Source organism: Hoplias malabaricus, chromosome 9 (genome assembly GCF_029633855.1).
Source record: "Hoplias malabaricus isolate fHopMal1 chromosome 9, fHopMal1.hap1, whole genome shotgun sequence".
NCBI lineage: Eukaryota > Metazoa > Chordata > Actinopteri > Characiformes > Erythrinidae > Hoplias > Hoplias malabaricus.
The window spans coordinates 7,621,377-7,640,546 of record NC_089808.1 but is presented as its reverse complement, the minus strand read 5'-3'; the positions used below and the strand labels follow the sequence as shown (position 1 = coordinate 7,640,546).

General features: G+C 38.4%; 1 protein-coding gene across 1 annotated transcript in view; it reads left to right on the top strand.

Annotated features, from left to right (window-relative positions):
* Positions 1-19,170, top strand: part of cacna1eb (calcium channel, voltage-dependent, R type, alpha 1E subunit b) — a 73,623-nt gene that overhangs the window by 16,603 nt on the left and 37,850 nt on the right. Inside the window, exons 4-12 of the mRNA XM_066682062.1 lie at positions 6,543-6,646; positions 10,007-10,165; positions 10,679-10,869; positions 12,659-12,762; positions 14,744-14,859; positions 15,926-15,979; positions 16,615-16,689; positions 17,842-18,051; positions 18,794-18,906. Coding sequence (XP_066538159.1) covers positions 6,543-6,646; positions 10,007-10,165; positions 10,679-10,869; positions 12,659-12,762; positions 14,744-14,859; positions 15,926-15,979; positions 16,615-16,689; positions 17,842-18,051; positions 18,794-18,906 — 1,126 coding nt within the window. The remainder of the gene's footprint in view (positions 1-6,542; positions 6,647-10,006; positions 10,166-10,678; positions 10,870-12,658; positions 12,763-14,743; positions 14,860-15,925; positions 15,980-16,614; positions 16,690-17,841; positions 18,052-18,793; positions 18,907-19,170) is intronic.

Sequence of the window (19,170 nt, the reverse complement as noted above, 5' to 3'; positions counted from 1 at the left end):
GCTCGTACCAAAAATCAAAACAAAAAAACACAGCATCTGTGGTTTAGATGTGTTGTGTTTTGAATTTAATTGAGACAACACTGAACAGAAAGAAGTAAAATGTAAACGCTGACAAAAACAAACAAACAAACATAAAAGAAAAAAACAGTTTCAGTGACCAAAGCGCAATCACACACCAAATATGAATAGTGCTCAAAAATCAAGATAGGAGCAAACTCCCAGCTTCATTAGAAAATAATGTCCCAGCTTTTATACTGGAGCATACTGGAGTCACTGAACTATGAGGGTAAAAAATACAAAAACAAAATAATTGTTCATTAATCGTAATAACGCTGGTAAAATGTACAATCAATCGTGATATTGATTTGCGCTCACATCGCCCAGCTCTTGAGAGTACCATCACATTGACAGCAAAAGGTACTACCACAGTGACAATTTTTCTGACCGTGTAAGAGTTGAATTTGAGGTTTGTTAGATCCATGGTAGGTCTGTGTATGTGTGTATAAAGACGAGTAGATGTATGAAGACCAATTTTAATGTAATTTAACCTGCCAACTGCAAAAGGTTAACCTGTGCTGGGATGAAAAGGGAGGCTTTTGCTTTCCAAACAGAATTTTGGCAAAGGTCTGGTTATGTCAGACGTGCAGCAGATGAGATGAGCGAAGCTCAGCCAAGAGCCTGACTGTAAGTCTGAAGCCACTCTGTTCATATAATGCTGTTTGGAGGTGTCAGGGTAGGCAAGCTGCTTAAATGACACATAAGTGGTGTTACATTCACACTTTGTCTATTATTGTTTTTTTTTTCTTGTAAACTATTAAAAATAAAGTGTTAGTGTAGAGTTTCTTTTTTATTCCTTAAAAGGTATTCTTTAAAGAACAGATTTTGTGAATGAGATTTTTCAGTGTAAAGCACCATATTAACATTTGTTAAAAACATGCAAACATGGAATACATTTAAATTAGCATAGAATCCATTCTTTTGTTAATGTAGCAATACCCATTAAAAATCTGTTTATTACATGGTTATAAATACCTTAAAGGTCATTGATGATCATTGGTAACACAGAAATAGAAAGGTAAACGGTAACCTATGTTGTCTAATACTGAAAATATCTCAGAGAAAATGTCCAGGTGAAGAATAAGTTAAGACCTGAGGATGTGAATTTAGTCATTACATATGACATAGACATAGACAGACTGTATTGTCAAATTTACACTGTACAGTGCACATTAAAACGAAATTACATTGCATAGGCTCATAGTAGATCAGAGAGAATTTTAAGTAAAATAAAATAATGGTGTGCAGAGTGCAAAGAGTTCTGCATAAGTGAACATTTCTCAGTTGAATAAATGTTTAAATAAGTAAGTATATATAGTAGAGGGTGTATTGCACTATAACTCCCAGGTATGGAGTAATCAAAATTAGCAGCATCTATTTAGAGTTCAGTATATGTTAAGGTACAGCACACTATCTAAAAAGACACTCTGTTGGTGATTAAATGGTTAACTTATTAACAAATATCTGCTGAAGCTGACAGGGTTAATGTCGACTGATGGAGAAGGCACAGTGAGGTCAGTATTCAGCAAAATCTGGGGTTTAACAGTGCAGATGCATGTGGGTTCACTATTTGGCAAATACTAAGTCGCTGTTTCCCTTTCTATCTGTGTTTTATAAATTATTATTTTATAATAATATTTTATTATTATATATATAATATATTATTTTATAATATATTATTTTTAACATGTTTACAACTTAATTATCATTAGTAAACACATTTTAAAGCATTTATAAACCTTTATAAGTGTAGCCTTATTGTGACTCTTTAGGGGAAATATTAAAATTACTTAACGTTGACCAGAGATAATTGAAGGGGATATATATAAAACAATTTTAGATGGATGTACTGATATACTAGATTAGCTAATTATAAATTAACCAACTTCTTCCTGTTTCACCTCCCCCTCCCACCTTCTGTGCTACTGTATTTCACTCAGTAATACATCACTCTATGGAAGGAAAATGTGTTTTGATTTTCAACCACACTACATTTTTTTAAATGTTTGTAGTATATTACTTATGTTTAACTTTGTAGTTACTGAAATATTTGTAGTTGTCACTCAATAATTTACGTAAATTATTGAGTTGTAAGTCTTAAAATAAATCAATGAATAATTGATTTATAGCTGAGAAATTTGAGGAGTTGGTGTTCATACAAGCACTGGACCACATAGCATAGAGTTATTGGTGGATTTGTCACTCTATTATCAGTGATTGAGAACAACACGAGAACAGTTGGGGGCTGGGTACCACAGGTGTCCACTTGTACCCTCCATTCAGGGCCTGGTCTCTTATTCCCCCTTATTAGCATGATCCCTCGGCTTTGAAATCTAACCCAGTTTCCCCTGTATGCAGCTTGACACACTTTCTTATATCACACGTTCGCCCTCCTTCAACACAGTAAAAGTAAGTCAGACTTAAAAGAAAACTACACATGTGTCACTCCTCTCAGTAGGGACTAGAAACAAGGCCAGTGGGCCACAGCTCGCGGCTGTCATTTCATCTGGAATTAATGAATTGCTGTGAGCAAATCTGCAGAGACATGGAGCTAATTTGATATCTTTTTTGCTACCAGGTCTGAGGGGAATGTGCGTTTAGAAACTTTACATTTTGGTATATCGCACGGCATTATCGCAAGATAATGGGCATTTATTGGCACAGAGTTTGCTGTAGTGCTTCTTTGCTGGTGTTTTGGGATTTCCTTGAATGAACTGAGCCTTTCCCACCCTTTGTCCAATTGGAGTGAGACTGATAAGTTGCTAAAAATGCTAATCCTGCTACAAACATGGTCTTAAATTTGTAGCGTTTGGCTCTGACAGCTGAGAGGTGGGGTAGGCTTAGCGAAAGGTTTTTTCATCAAGGTCGATTCTAGAATATTTAGTGCACAACGGTACGTCAGGGAGGGCTTAGAATGAGGTCAAAGTCTGCACAGGCACCTCCTGTTAGCTACATTGCTAATATCTTCTGCTGCTCTAGTGTAGCTCGTATTTTCATTGTATTACTTAGTAAAGTGACATTTATGGAATTGTTTACTGTAGATTGACCTTGGTTACAATGATGATATTACATCATAAAGGCTTTTTCAGGCTACCTATTCTAGAAATAGCTATTTATTGGATTATGTTCTTTGAAATACCATAGGTTTGGATCGTAAACAATATCATCTTCAGTACCTTACCTCACTAATATTCTCATGGCTTACCGTCACTGAGGATTCACACAGAAATGTGCCAGAATCTATTGTAAAAAAGGCAGTTACTGCAGCAAATCCATTCTTAAACCTTCTAACATCAGAATTAATGTTGGATGAGCAGGTGTCCACAAACCTTTGGCTGTAATGTGTACATTGTAAATGATATCGTTGACATTCCTTTTAAGACTGTAGCTGGTTTGAGTGAAAGTGCTGACTGAATTCTCAGTTGGAACCAAGTGCCTGAGTCATTTTTTTGCAAATCTGAGTAAGTGTTCCTCAGTCAGCTGAAATAAATAAAAAGTCTCAGTGCTAAGCATCATTAAAGAGCAAATGGAGTGCTACTGTTTGTGCAGAGCCTGTGAAATGACTAAAACTGGAGCCTTTTGACGGCGGCGGCGGCCAATTAGTCTGAAGATAGCCTTCATTAGAAAGCCACACGTGAAGTGTGTCTCCGTTAAATGTGCATTCTATGTTTAAAAAAAAAAAAACTCCGTCCTTTGAGTACAAAATATAGCAAATACGGTGCATCTGCTGCAGTTATGTAGATGATTCACCACTTGGTGTTGATATTACCATCCCCCCACCCCACACCCCCTCCTCTCGTTTTTGCCTTGGCCTCTCACAGCTCATTGCTGTGCGGTGTGTAGGTGTATGTGTGTGGGAGAGGGCAAATTCTGTTCATGTTAGGAATTGAGGCTTGGACGTGTCAGGTACACTGTTTTCCCATTCGGATTAAGAACAAGAGGCAGCATTGTTGGCTGATGTTGCCGTGAGAGAACAATAACAGCTCGCACGTTCGCTCTGCAGTTCTTGATTTGTCAAAGCTTTCAGCAAACGCTGGAAAAATGACTTCGCCAGAGCTCAGTTAATGGTCACGTTAAATGTGGGCTGAATGGTTTGGCTGAGTTTTCCATGTTTCTGAGACAGTGATATGTAATGAAATGTAACTTGCAGTAACACCGTTTCATTTCTGTTAAGTCATCAAGAAGGAAAGGAGATTGTGATGATGCCAGTGCTGCAAGTGCATTCTACAAACTTCTTCTTTGTGTGATGTAGATATGTCTGTGTGAAGACTTCTGCTGGGAAATTCTTGGCGTATTCATAACTCCATTAGAGTTCTCATTACAGTGAAAATCTGAGGTTAGAGAGAGAACTCAGTAGGATTAGGGCTATAATATTCATGGGAGTCCAATAAATGTAGAATTGCGGCACAGATAACAAAAACATTTCATTACAATAATAATTTCACTATCATAAAACTTCATTAGAAGTAAAGGCAGCAGTGGCCTTATGGTTAGAGAAGGGGGCTTGTGTCACCTGCTCAGTCACCATGAATGGCAGGAAAACTGGGGGTGTTGGGAGTGATGGAACAGCGCTGTCCTCTTCCCTCAATCCACAGCTAAGGAGTCCTTAAGCAAGGCTCCACTGAACTGCCCCAGAATGCTCCTCGGGCGCTAAAAATGTCCGACTGTTGCGCCAGGTTTGTTTGCATGTGTGTGTTCACTGCCACAGATGTCTTAAATTCAGAGGACACATTTTGTTGTATGTTTTTTACAATGACAAAAAGATGCATTGTTACGTTACAGACCCATTAGGACTCAAGTGGAGTTGGTCTTCTGTTGTTTTACAGCTGCGACAGTAATGATCATCTGTGGAGAGTGTGAGTGCGGCTTGGTGTTGTGTGATTAATAGAGGACAGTCAGTCCTGTGTCCTTGTGTGCATCCTGCATTAATTCAGCTTGTGTCCTTGTGTGCTGTTCCACCCAGCCTCACCTGAACTATGTGTCCTCAAACACTGCAGTTCAAATGGTTGTAATGTTTCACCTGAGATTCTCTGTGTCTAAGTATTAGATTTATTTGAAAGCTTGTCCTTCACGGACCTTTATCAAGTCGTTGTTAGTTGTCTTTGCTAGAGACTAAAAAACTCGCATAGGGCTTTTTAACATTGTGTGTAAGTATGCACAGAATAACAAATCTACATTAGTGACAAAAGAACTGCAGCCTCTTTGATGCTATATTCTCAACAGCTCGAGAACAATCATTTGTCCTAAAGATTATAAACATCTCCTTATCTACTGTTTGAATGGTGGATATTAATAGAAATTTGTCCCCATCTTGTGCTGCATTAACAGCCAGTACTCTTCATGAAAAGCAGCTGGATGCTGGAACATGCTTTCATACGTAGAGAATTACTGTGGTCAAGTAATGGTGTAGGGTTTAATTCTGGATGAGAAAAGCTACGCCAACTCATCCCAAATATATTGGATAGTGCTCCATCACTCCAAAGAATGTAATCCAACCGTTCAAAAGTAGAAAGGTAGGCGGATATACCCTTTAAGTCAACTATTTACACTTGGCATAGTGATAGTTACGTATATGCGCTGCTGTTCCATAGCGTCCCATTATATTTCCAAAGTGTTCTATTGAAACTATAAGAGGTTTGTACCATTTAGGTGCGGGTTGATATAAAAGCAGCTTAAAGGCAATTCATGCAGCAAAGGAGCAACAAACCCCCAAAAATAAGCTGTCTACCAGGGTTTGGCCATGTAGTGTATCGTTGTATTATGATATTCAGCATGACTCCTAAGCTTAAACTGCTTACATAAGTAAAGCAAGTCTTCTCAATCTAAAGCTTGTACACTGAGAGCTCACAGAATGGAACAAACCCAGTGGAGGTTCCAGTTGGATTCATAACCTTGAGACTGGTGTATATTCAGTCATGTGGCTTTTGTTCTGCGGCTGAACACCCTTCTCCGCCTCCGTTCACATCCTTTTCTTGGTTCTCCCACTCAGCGTGCGCTCATTCTCTCAACTCACTCTTTATGCTGCTATTACTATCTGTTTCTCTGCAACTGTCTATCTCCTGGGCTGTAGGTTTGTGACTAAAATGTATAAGATGAATGCCAGTTGGCTGCGGTGTTGATAAGAGGAAGCCATGCATATGGACCTTTTGTTTAATTGGTGCTAACCGGTAAGAAAAAAAATGCTGTGCCATTTCGTAGCACTGTATTCCTGCAAACTACTCTACTTTCTCTCAGTAGGCTGTGATCCTCCTGCTGTTGGCCTAATTATGTATTCATCCTCTTTCCCCTTTTGTAATCTCTTATTGAGCCCACGGGCCATGCATAAACATATGAATGCCTGTAATGTGAGTATGGTGTCTATTTAAAGGGTCTTTCAGATACAGAAATAGTGGGCTGTCCCTTGCATTTTTCGTGGTGGTGGATTTGGCGGGGGGCATATGGAACTAGGTCAGTGATGAGGTATGTTTGTGATTTATTGTCTGCAGGATTCTGGCCACGGCTGGAGCTCACATGAACATCCCCGTGGATCTGAGGACTCTGAGAGCAGTGCGCGTCCTGAGGCCCCTCAAACTAGTCTCAGGAATCCCCAGTGAGTAGCTCCAGTTCAACTAGTCTCGCAAATCCTCCAAGTTCAAACCAGCCAGAGGAATTCTCACCAAGCGGCTCCACAGTCCCACAGTTTCTTTCATTAATAACAAATACATCCTGGGCCCTATAAATAGCCCTCCTTAGAATATCTTATCATTGATCTCGCTAATAAGCTGGCCGCCTTCATCCACGACCAAACAGGAGAACAAGCGACGGTCCTTTAATTTCAGGGCGTTACTATCTTCATGTATTTGCAAATTAATTACAGCAAAGTTAGTGTAAGATGCTAAATTTACATTTCTGATTTCTTTTTTCACGATTCAGTACATCATAAAAGAGGTATTTAGATATGATTCATAATGAAGATTTTTTAAAATACATTCTATATACTATTACATTCATACAGCGTTTCCCAAAAGTAAGGAGACAGAAATGAAAGGAAACACTTTCAAAGGGGACAAAGGGGAAAGTGGATTTGCTCTCCTCTTACAGTTTGTGTTTAAAATGTATCTAAGGAGTATCTATAATTATTTTCTTAAGCAGATGTTTCATACACAGCTTCTGTCCCTGTGCTGGAGAGGGTCTCACAGCATTTAAAAATGTTGAAGCCTACTGCCTCTTCACATCAGGGGGGTAAAGGGATCCTGCTGTGATTAATAATGAGGAGGAAAAACGTGTTAACCGTATTAGAACTACTCATATTAACTCGTATTAGAACTATTCATAATATCTAATGGAAAACTGTTAGTAAGTTCGCCTTCAATACGTTTCTCTGCTCTTGTGAACAAATGCATGAGTTATTCATTAATATACAGGGTGGAACCATTTATATGGATATACCTTAATAAACCTGAAACTACACATACTAGAAGCCTGTGCTAGCATTTCTCCTGCGGTGTTGCTATCAGTGTGTGAAGAGTGGGAGAAGAGGGTTGCATTGACAGAAACTTGTAAATAACTCATGAAAGAATGAAGTTATGTTAAAACCATTGTTTTTCTTGTGAAATTCCCAATAAGTTTGATGTGTCACATGACCCTCTTCCCATTGAAAAAACAAAAGTTTGATCCAAAATGGCCGACTTCAAAATGGCCGCCACGGTCACCACCCATCTTGAAAAGTTTACGCCCTCCCATATACTAATGTGCCACAAACAGGAAGTTAATATCACCAACCATTCCCATTTTATTACGGTGTATCCGTATAAATGGCCCACCCTGTACTAACTTCTAAATATTTCACACTCAAGATTTAAGTAATCAGGATATTTCACACTTGTTTTTTTCTACATAAAAGAGACTACATTCACAAACCACATATTCTTTTGTCTCATTTCTGTCAACCTGTTTCCAAAGTAAATCATCTAATCATGCTAACCCTGTGCTACAGAAGATTCTAGAAGAATTATATTTTATTGTGGATGACTGCTTAAATAAACTAGTTCTTCCTTGAAAATGTGAGAAGTTTCCACACCTCAGTGAAACCAAGGTTGAATCCCAGATGTCACCCTACACAATGGGTCGGCAACCTTTACCACTCAAAGAGCCAATTGGACCCAATTCTCACAGTAAAGAAAACAATGGGAGCCACAAAACCCTTTTTGAAATTTTAAATGAAATAACACTGAATATAACAGGTTTTTTTTTTGCCTTTGTGCTATGTATAAACAAACTATACTGTGTTACATTTATGAAATCAATGTACGACTGCAGAGAAAATGAAATAACTATTCTGCATGCAACAAAACATTTTTAACTCCAAAAAAAAAGACGTTGGGTTGAAGGTTAAGTAAAATACTCAATGTCTATTTGAGTCCTTGTAGTAATGGGGGAAAAAAACGTTCAAGAAGTTCAAAGTTCAAGAAACCGCACACTGGCGGGTGTAGCACATTGGAAGTTGTGACATTTATTAAGAGCGACAAAAATATTTAAAAATTTAAATATTAAAATATTTTAGATGTTACAAGATTGCCATAACCTTCATAGAATTACATTTTGAAAATGAACGAACTAAAATAAAATACATTTTAATTAAATACTCAATAATTATTTTCAAAAGCTGAGTCGCATCAGAGGGATCAAAGAACCACATGCGGCTCTAGAGCTGTGGGTTGCCGACCCCTGCCCTACACCCTATGTAGCACACAGTGTAGGTCATAAAGCAAAAAATTCTGCACTCACATAGTGTGTTGTATGTCTGATATTCAGCTTTAAGCTCCTCCAGTCAAACTAGTGAACTATGTGGGTGTAGTAGTTTTTGTTTCATAATCTGTAAAATGCACAGTTTAGGGAGTATGGTGCTATTTGGGATGCAGTCTGAGCATCTATAAACTGACACATTTGGAAGGAACAAGACATTGTTTACAAAGGAGACACAGATAAATAGGGTAGGGTTCCTCATGTTTTTTATTTTCTAAATAGAACTAAAGGTTTAGAAGCAACAAAAGAATCAATGGAAACAGGCCAGTTTTTTCTATAGGACATTTAATGACATCCCATTCAATCTATAGGCATCAATATGGAGTTGGTCCCTGTTTTGCAGGTATAACAGGTTCCACTCTCTTTTCTGCAAGATTTTGAACAGAATTTGGAGTATTTTTCCTCATTTTTTGAGAAGAGCATTTGTGAACTGAACTCTAACGTTAGATGAGAGGTCCTGACTTGCAGTTTCCATTCTGGTTTGTCCCAAAGGGGTTCAATGGGGTTAGGGTCAGGACTCTGGCTGGGTTTGACAGCTGAGTTGCCGTCATTTCTAAATGCTTTCGTTTTTCAATAATACAACTCCTATTTGTTTATGGAATATCTAGGAGTGAAGAAATTCCAAGAATTTACTTGTTGCAATGGTGGCATTCTATTTAAGGACCATGCTCAAATTCAGTGAGGTTTTTAGAATGACCCATTCTTTCATAAATATTTGTAAAGGCAAACTGCAATGGTGCTTGGTTGTATACGTCTGTGGCAGTGGGAATGAATGAAACTTTGGTCCATATATTGTATATTGATTAAGACTTTTTTAGTATATCGAGTAAGCCATGTTAAAATCTGTTTTCTCTAGTCATATTCTGTCATAGTGTCCTATTGGTATTGTTTGCTCTCCTGCCAGTTTCAGACCAATTGTTTACAAATGCTAGATGCTATAAACAGTTTACATTTTTATCTGTAGCAGAAATGTTAGGGTATTTTTTATTCAAAATCAACTAATCTTGCTCAAATACTTTGGTATTTCCAGTTCTAAACCTCTAAACCTATAAAGAATCATTTGAAATCACGTATCATTTTTGTGTTCATATTGTGGCAGACCTTGCAGTAATGAGGTCCTGAAGCAACAGCTGTGTGTGTAACCCTCTGTGACGTCACATCTCAGGTTTGCAGATCGTTTTGAAGTCCATCATCAAAGCCATGGTGCCGCTGCTGCAGATCGGCCTCCTCCTCTTCTTTGCCATCCTGATGTTCGCCATCATTGGACTAGAGTTCTACAGTGGGAAACTACACCACACATGCCTGCCTGCTCCCAATATCCTCGGTCAGAGCCAACCCTGGACATAACACGAAAACACATTACTCATACATGGCATAGTACATTGTGCAAGATAAATACAACTGTATGTTGTATACAGTTAATTCCCTATCCATCTGTCTGTGAATCGTGTGCTGTCCTGGAGCTGAAGGGGTTTTTATTTTCAAACCTGGAATGAGATAAGGAGTTGTTTTCCGTTTTCCGTTTTCCTTTTTCAAATTGAAGATCAAATAACAGGTCATTTCACATTTTCAGTTTTGCCATTTGGACCATGGACGGTGAACATTTTAAAATCTGTAATATTATAAAGCAGTTAAGCAGTCATAGTTACATGACCGTCATCAACATTACTTGTTTTCATGGTTTCATATTTGTTGCTGTATTTTGTGATGGTTAGAAAAACATAAGTCTAGCTCCAGCTGCACTTCTGAGATAACATAATGACAGCCAAGTGGTCATTTAGCTAAGCACTATTGTTTTATTAAATGCTTTATAATAACATCTCATATTGTTATTCAGAAAATGAAACAGTGGACTCATCAGAGGTGGAGTTTGCTTGTGGGGTACGGAAGTGTCCAGAAAAATATGACTGCAACGGGACATGGATTGGGCCAAATGACGGCATCACTCAGTTCGACAACATCCTCTTTGCAGTGCTCACAGTGTTTCAGTGCATCACCATGGAAGGCTGGACCGCAGTACTTTACAATGTAAGCTCTGTTTATTCTTTATCCTCCACACACTCACATATGCCAGTGAACCTTATCCAGAACCCTTTTCCAGATAAAGATTTAGCCTCATTCATTACTAAAAACACATTTACAATAGTAATTCTCCACGGACATCATTTCTATAGATACATTATTTGCAAACACAAAAGGCTTTTTCAAAGCTGTTTAGAAAGCACCTCTCAAATAAAAAAGAAAGCAAAGAGAAGGCATAAATTATAGTGATTTTAACATGGTTAAAAGCTGTTGTTAAGCTTGTTGTGAAGTGGAGTAATGTAACATATAATTTATTGTGGAAAATTGCTATAGAGCAATATGGGTACATTACATTATGACAAAAACACACCAGTGTGTAATAAATATATATTTTGGTAATGACCACACTGACCAATTGATATTCATATAGTAATTAACATACCCCTGGAATTAAATAGGCTGATTGCATGTTAAATATGTCATTGATAAACTGTGTGTATGAGTGTGTGTACACAGAAATACACAAATATCAGTGTGTGTGTTTTATTAAAAGCATACAAAATTATATAAAATATGAAAAAGTCAGCGGTCATGAATACACAGTGAATTGATTTTGTGCAAAGAACTAGTGCCACTTTAACATAAGACTACACTTAAAAAGGTTTATAAATGGTATAAAAATCTGTTTATTAATTAGGTTGTAAACACCTTAAATGTCATTAATAATCATGTTTAACACAGATATTTTTCAGAGAACTTACTGAAATATCAATGTAAAGAATAAGTTACCATTTCTATCTGTGTTATAAATGATTATTAATGACTTTTAATGTGTTTCAACCTAACTAATAACCATTAATAAACATATTTATAAAACATTTATAAACTTAGGTAAGTGTAGTTTTTTTCGCACTATGTGTATAGTGTATTTTAATGTGGTTGCAATCTTAGCAAAGTTGTATCATTACCCTCACAACTGCTTCAGAGCGTTTTAATGTCAGAATCATATGTAGAGTATGGATCTTTCAAAATTCCATGCATTTCTTCCATTTAGAATCTGAGCTTAGTCCTGGTATTCCTAATATGGACATGCACCTACAGAATGAGGAAACGATTCAGTGTTCCCTTTGTAACCTCAGCATAAGCTAAAAACTGTGTAAGCAGAAATATAACTGAAGTGATTTCATGGCCACTCATATAGACTTAATTCTTAGAACTGTTATTGCAGCAGAATATACACTTACTGTCTATGTACCATGTGAGTAGCATGTTATGAAACAATACATACACATGGTTTACATTTTATTTTTGGTTCATTCTAAATTAATTTACCTAGATTTGCAATCAGTGTCTGGGTAAACAAACCTTAGACATTAGACATATTCATATTTCATAAATAATGATACTAATGTTCATTCAGCTGATGATTTTTGTTTATGAGGGCGAGCTGTTACTTTGTGAGGAGACATACACCAACACAAGTTCATCAGGAACACTGTGGGAGGATTGGATGGATCTTTTGTATTTATCACATTAAATTTCAACCCTTCTGAATGTTTAAAGCTGGAATTAATGAACAGTGCTCTGTTACAGATATATTTGTTCATCAGAATAATAAAACAATCAAATTGATTGTAACATTAAACTCTATTAGTGAACTAGTTTGAGTTTTTTTTTTATTTTTGAGGGATTGGAGAAGGCTTTATGTGAATTACTGATTTGGGACTTCCATCATTGTCTGAAAAATTCTCCAGGCAGCAGCTAATAATGTGTCTGTTGTCCGATATCTCCTCAGACTAATGATGCACTGGGTCCCACATGGAACTGGATGTACTTCATTCCTCTCATCATTATTGGCTCTTTCTTCGTGCTAAACCTGGTTCTGGGTGTCCTCTCTGGGTGAGAATTTCATTCAATATAGAATACCAGTGAAATTTGGATATGTGATAATCAGACACCACCTCTTTATATTGGACATTTTTATTTACAACGGTCATCAGGTGCAATTAATATTAATATATAGTGTTTCAGCATCGGAAAAGAGCTAGGTGTAGTGTGAGGTTTTTCAGTGTTTGGTTTGTTTTCCACACAAAGTTTCATTGTAGAATTGGGTTGCATTCACACAGTAAAATAATCCTTCGCCAGTTAACTGATGTTAAGGCCTTTGTTCTGAGAACACTAGCAGCTTTGTTGTTTGATTTATACAGTCATCTTCTCAGTTAATTGACAGCTCCACGTCCTTTAGGGTCCACTATACCGAGTTATGTCCTCACAGTGGAAGGATGGGCAGAAAAAGTAGATTTGCTCGGATCTGAAGCAAAGGTTTTCTCCTGTCCCTCAAAGAAGAGACAGTTTTGTAGTCTTTCAAGTCTTGCTGTTAGGAGTATTGTTTTATAATGGCCTCTGCCTTTACGGTACATGAATATATCTCAGTGGATATCATCTAAAGGATTGTGTAGAGGATTGAGATTCGTTCCTAGGCCAAATGTATTAAAGGCAAAGCACCACTTAATGGACCTCCATGAATATTGCACATTATTTTAGTTACTGACATATATAAGTATGAACTAAAATGAAAATAGCAGCTTAATTTGCTTTAAAACTGACAATTTTATTAAACTGACGGAAAAACCCGAGCTCGCTACGGAAATTCTTGAACGCAACCGTGACGTCACTGGTGGACAACAGCTGAACAACGCCGCGGTAAAACACCGTTACGACTGACTGTTATGACAGTATCTAGCTAGCTAAATAACCAACATTATTCATGACAATAGCCTAGCAATAAGCTAAACTCAAATTTAGAGGTACCGTTATTCTTGTAAATGTGATCGTGAGAAGTCGAACTCGAATTCATCTGACACTATAAACCTCCGTAATGCAGCTACGTAGCCGAGTATAATCTGAGCCACCGAGTTTAGCAAGTCAAGCTAACGTTAACTAACACCAACTAAAACAGGCGAAGTGAGTGTCCTTACCCTGTTTACCTCCATGTTACAGAGGCTCTTGAACACCTTTCGTTGGTGTCCTTACATGCCCATATTGTTGGAAAAGCGCCAGTGAAATGAGCTACAGATAACGGAGTGAGCGGAGGGTCCTTTCCAAAGTGCCCGTTTAAAGTTGACAAATTTAGTCCATTTTCTGGATATTTTGGGATCTTTGGGCCATTTGTTCACAGATGTCCCACTGTACGTTGAATTATTGCAGCTAAAAACAACACACCTTTTTGTCATTTTGCATTAAATTAAGTGCAACTTCTAGAGTTGTTGTCCACCATCTACGTCACAGGCAAGACGCCTATTAGAGTTTCCGAACACCGTTGGGGGGGGGGGGGGGGTGGACCAACGGTCATTTAAACCTTATTCCTTGAATTAGTAAAAAATAACATGTTTTCTGACTATCAATAAACACAAGTTAGGAACTCAAATTCCACTGTATTTATTGGTTTGACACTTTCATATCGCTGGTGCTTAGCCTTTAATAACCAACTTCCAAAAGGTTCTAGTTTATTTGAAATGTCCTCTGCACAAACATTCTCCATTTAGAACCTCAGAAGGTGGACTCAGTCATTACAGCATCCTAATTGCTGTGTGTGTCTCATTAAAAGTTAATCAGTGGGGTGTGTGATAAGTGTGATGAGATGAGGTGGGTCTAAACTCAGGGTGTGTTATATTTGAACGTATTCCCATAGTCTCCAGACAGGAAGGTCATGAGTTTCCTATGTGAGAGCAATAGACTGCAAAACACAGGCAGACATTGCAGAATGTCCAGTAATAGTAAGCCATCTCTAAACTGCCTTGGCTTGTCTGCTAGGGTTTTTTTTTCCCAGTTCTATATATGTGTTTGTCAAGCTGTCCAATGTGTCCTCTGTTGTCCGCAGTGAGTTTGCTAAAGAGAGGGAGCGAGTGGAGAACCGGAGAGCTTTTATGAAACTCAGACGGCAGCAGCAGGTGGAAAGAGAACTCAATGGCTATCGCGCCTGGATTGACAGAGCGGGTACAGCACACTTGCATTGATATACTCCAACCGCTACATACTGTATGTGCCTCGTCTACCTATCACTGAAATCCCAACTCAAAACAGGAAAAATGAACATTTGCTAAGTCCCTGCTTCAAGTCACTGTTTCTGAGGAGTTTATTATAGTCTCGCTGTGTCTTTGTGGGTTTCCTACGGCCACACCCGTTTCATTTAATTGGCTATAGAAAATATCCACAGGTGTGAGTGTGTGAGTGTCTGGGTGAGTGCTTGGCACCTAGTGATACTGAGTACACACCATGAGTCACTAGGAGTCAGTAAATCAATCAATGTATCGTTCTAATGTACCGTATGAATCTAATAGTTGATTTCAGCTTTTTATGGACTATAAATGAACCTCTCCATTTATTAGTAATCAGTAAATAAATCAATCACAAAATCATATTATTTATTATTAATTCAATGAATAAATTGCTTATATCAAGTCAAACCAAGTCAACCAACCAATCAATCAGTCAGTCACTTGGTTAATCAATCAGTCACATAATCAGTCAGTTAACTATTTCTTCCCCATAACGTGAACCATGTGATTTCAGTCAGTGTGCGTATCTCGCGGTCCTTTTTAAAAGGCTTCCTGCTTTAGCTCCATGCCCACATGCACACGGGGAGTGTCCCCCATCAGCCCCTTAGCCCCCTGAGCCCGTACTCCCACCTTCCACCTCCCACCACTACCTGAGCTCAGAGAGAGCAGGTGAGCATGGCGGTATGAGAGTGAAGCACGGCAAACTCACTCGCCCACGCAGCAAAGGGTTAGCAAAAAGGTGAGCCTGACTCACTGACTGGAGTGTGCTAGTGTGTGTGTGTGTGTGATTCCACGTTCGGTATAGTCATTGTTTTCTACAACACAAAATATGGCAAAGGCGCCTGAGAAGTTTAAACATTTTAAAATGATAGACCACACACAAACAATTACACACACACACACACACACACACATATGTGGCATGTACATATTGAAATATATAAAACATTTTGCATCTGCATTTGACTATATTCTTTAAAATGATCTGTATTTTATACTCACAGAGGAGGTGATGCTTGCGGAGGAGAATAAAAACTCTGGAAGGTCTGCATTAGACGGTAGGATTCCTTTCCTGATGATGTGAAAGGTGTATCTTATTGGTCCCACAGTGCTATTAAATTGTCCCTGTGTTCCTAACTGAAAAGATTTAATTTGCTTGAGTTATTACATATTTACTAACCTTTAGATCAGTATTGGGTGTATAAAGGTTAGGTATAATTTGCCCATTTTTAAAGCCTCACGGTGGATTACACTAGCACCAGGGTCACAGTGTCAGCTCTATTGTTTGTTTTGAAACCCCGTAGATGTCTTGCTCCTGACATATTTACTCCTTGTACATTTTCCAGCAGTGTCTTTGGTCTGTAGGAGGATACGCCTCATAAAGCCACATATGATGTTCTCTCTCAATGCCTGCCATGGATAGTCATTTCTGTTTCCACGGCAACATTCCTTTTCACTTATTTACATGCTGACTGATGTGTTGGGTTTTTGCTTGACCGCTGCATCTGGCCTTTGCTACAGAATCCTTGTGAAATCCCTGTAAAAGTAAATCCTACATGTGAAGCTTACACACCAACAGCATGTGAAACAGAAGCACATTTCCCTCCTTTTAAGAGTGTATTACAGTTTAATCCTATTCTTAAAGCAATAATGTGATGCTGTCTTTTTAATGAAATGCCTTTTTTCATCGTAGTGTTGAAACGAGCCACAAGCAAGAAGAACGCAAGACGTAGAGGAGAGGATAAATATTCTGAAATCTCAACAGTTGGTCAGTGACACCACTTTCATTCGGTCCATATGCTCTCTCTCTCTCTCTCTCTCTCTCTCTGTCTGTCAAGTATGTACAGTTTTGTTTTTTAATCATCAAAAAAGCACTGCACCTATACAGATTGCTATTCTGTAATTAAAGATAAGCAAATCAATGTTTATGTATTTATGCAAATTAACGCCACTGTTAATTTGCATAAATATCAGCACAGGCTAAACATGTCCATAATTTGTACAATGCGGTACGGTACCAGTCAAAAGTCTGGACACATCTTAGCACATCTTAGACCCTACCTCTGCTCAACCCTCTGGATGCGGTCTCAAACACGTTAAGAAGGCGAGCTGTTCTACAAATTAACTCCTGACGAGGCCACAGCGGTTCACTGAAACCCATTCCTTACGGATCATCCATACCATTCAAATTACATCCATTGTCTATTTTAGCAGCTCTACTGAGCATAGAGTTGCACTTTGTAGTTTTATAGTTACAAACGGTAACCAGTCTGTTGCTCTGAATACTTTGCCAGTCCCTTTTCACACTGGTTGTCACCAATATCATTAATGCCGCCGACCTTATACTGCGGCGGTCTCCCTCGTGCTACAAGAAAAGCTGTGACTTGTCAAGGTATTGACTCCATGAGACCCATGAAGGTGCCCCCATGGTGTTTAACACCAAGACAGCAGATCATTTGGTAGGATTGAGTCAGAACCTTGTCATGTTTTTCAAACCCTTACTGAACAAAAGGGTGTAAATGCCAGGACACACATTCCTAGCAGAACATTACCCAGAGTATTATAGTGCCTCCGCCAGCTTGCATCTTTTCCGCTAATGAATCCTGGCGACATCTTCTCACCTGCTTGCATCTGGCTTTTCATATGATGTAAAAGAAAACACGATTCATCAGAACAGTGCACCATTGTTGATTGCTCCTTTGTCCAGTTCTGATGCTCAAGTGGCCAGTGTAGGCTTCTTTCATCCTTTATAAATATCACGGCCCTTGACAGGTGTCATCAATGATGTAATATATGGAGATATAACCAAACACCTGATTTTAATGTTGTGGAAGTTCACTGTAGGTTTTTGTAATGCTTTAAAATGAGTTATATCTCATTTTCTCTCACTTCTGGTTTTGATCCTGTCTCCGTGTCTAAGGTGGTCCCCGGCCCCCTGTGAATATCCGCAGTGCCAGACGGGGTCCGGCTGCCTACCTGCGACGTAAAGAGCGCATGCTGCGCTTCTCCATCCGCCGCATGGTCAAGACAGACAGCTTCTACTGGATTGTCCTCAGCCTCGTGGCACTCAACACCATCTGTGTGGCCATCGTCCACCACAACCAGCCAGAATGGCTGACCATCCTTCAGTGTAAGAGCCAGGAGGGTTTGACGGGCTCACTTTGGTAGAATCCTTCATTCTTGAATCGTTAGAAATTACGACTGAGATGTTGTTAACTGAAACACAAAACACTTGCTGGTGGGAATCATGAAGTAGTGCAGACTTAAAACTTGAATATAAATGAAGACCAGAACATAGTCAGATAAATACAGGACTTGAAAGGGTGCATGATTTCAAAGAGGTGCTTCGTTCCTGACCTCCGCATCTCTTTGATATTCAGATGCTTACTGATTGTCATGGAAAACTGATTAGCTACTCGACTGTGACATTAGTAATGCTACATTTGAAGACTGAAGTTCGGTAGCAAGGGCCTGGTCCTGGTGTAAAATGAAATAAGTCCCCTTTTTTTTAGGTGTTTCTTTCCACAAATTTAATGTATGATTCCAAGAGAAAATTCAATTCTAATTTATATTTATTTATTTATTTATTTTTGTATTTAAAGTACTAGAGGCAGTGGTCTTGTCATTGCATTGTTCTATTGAGTATATAACCTAAGTTTGGCTTGGTTTGCACTCAAAAGGTGAAATATAATCTATACCAGCTGTTAGAGGCGGTTAACATGAAAAAACCTGGTCTCTCTTTTACACAGGTAAGTGGATGCTGAAATGGTATATATATCAGGGCCATTAACACATCGTAGCTACAAGAAAATTCATGAACTCTTTTTATTTGTAGTTTTTTTTTATTTATTATATATTCTTTTGTAATCCAGACTATGCAGAGTTTGTGTTCCTGGGACTGTTTCTTGCTGAGATGTTTTTGAAGATGTATGGCCTCGGCTTTCGCCTCTATTTCCACTCTTCTTTCAACTGCTTTGACTGTGGGGTATGTGTGAGTTTATGAAGCTGTTTCAGAGTTACTCTGTTCTCCATTTAAGAAATTAGTGTGCATTTCATTTACAAAATATCCTATTATGTTATTTTTTTAATGTTTGTAGAGACTCTAAGCTGTAATCTGTCTATTTTAGTGTGACCAGTTTCATTAGTGGACCACTGTAATATTTGGAACTACAGGGGGTCCTCGACTTACGACGTTGATCCGTTCCTACGTCGCGTCGTAAACTGATTTTCGGTGTAAGTCGGAACATAC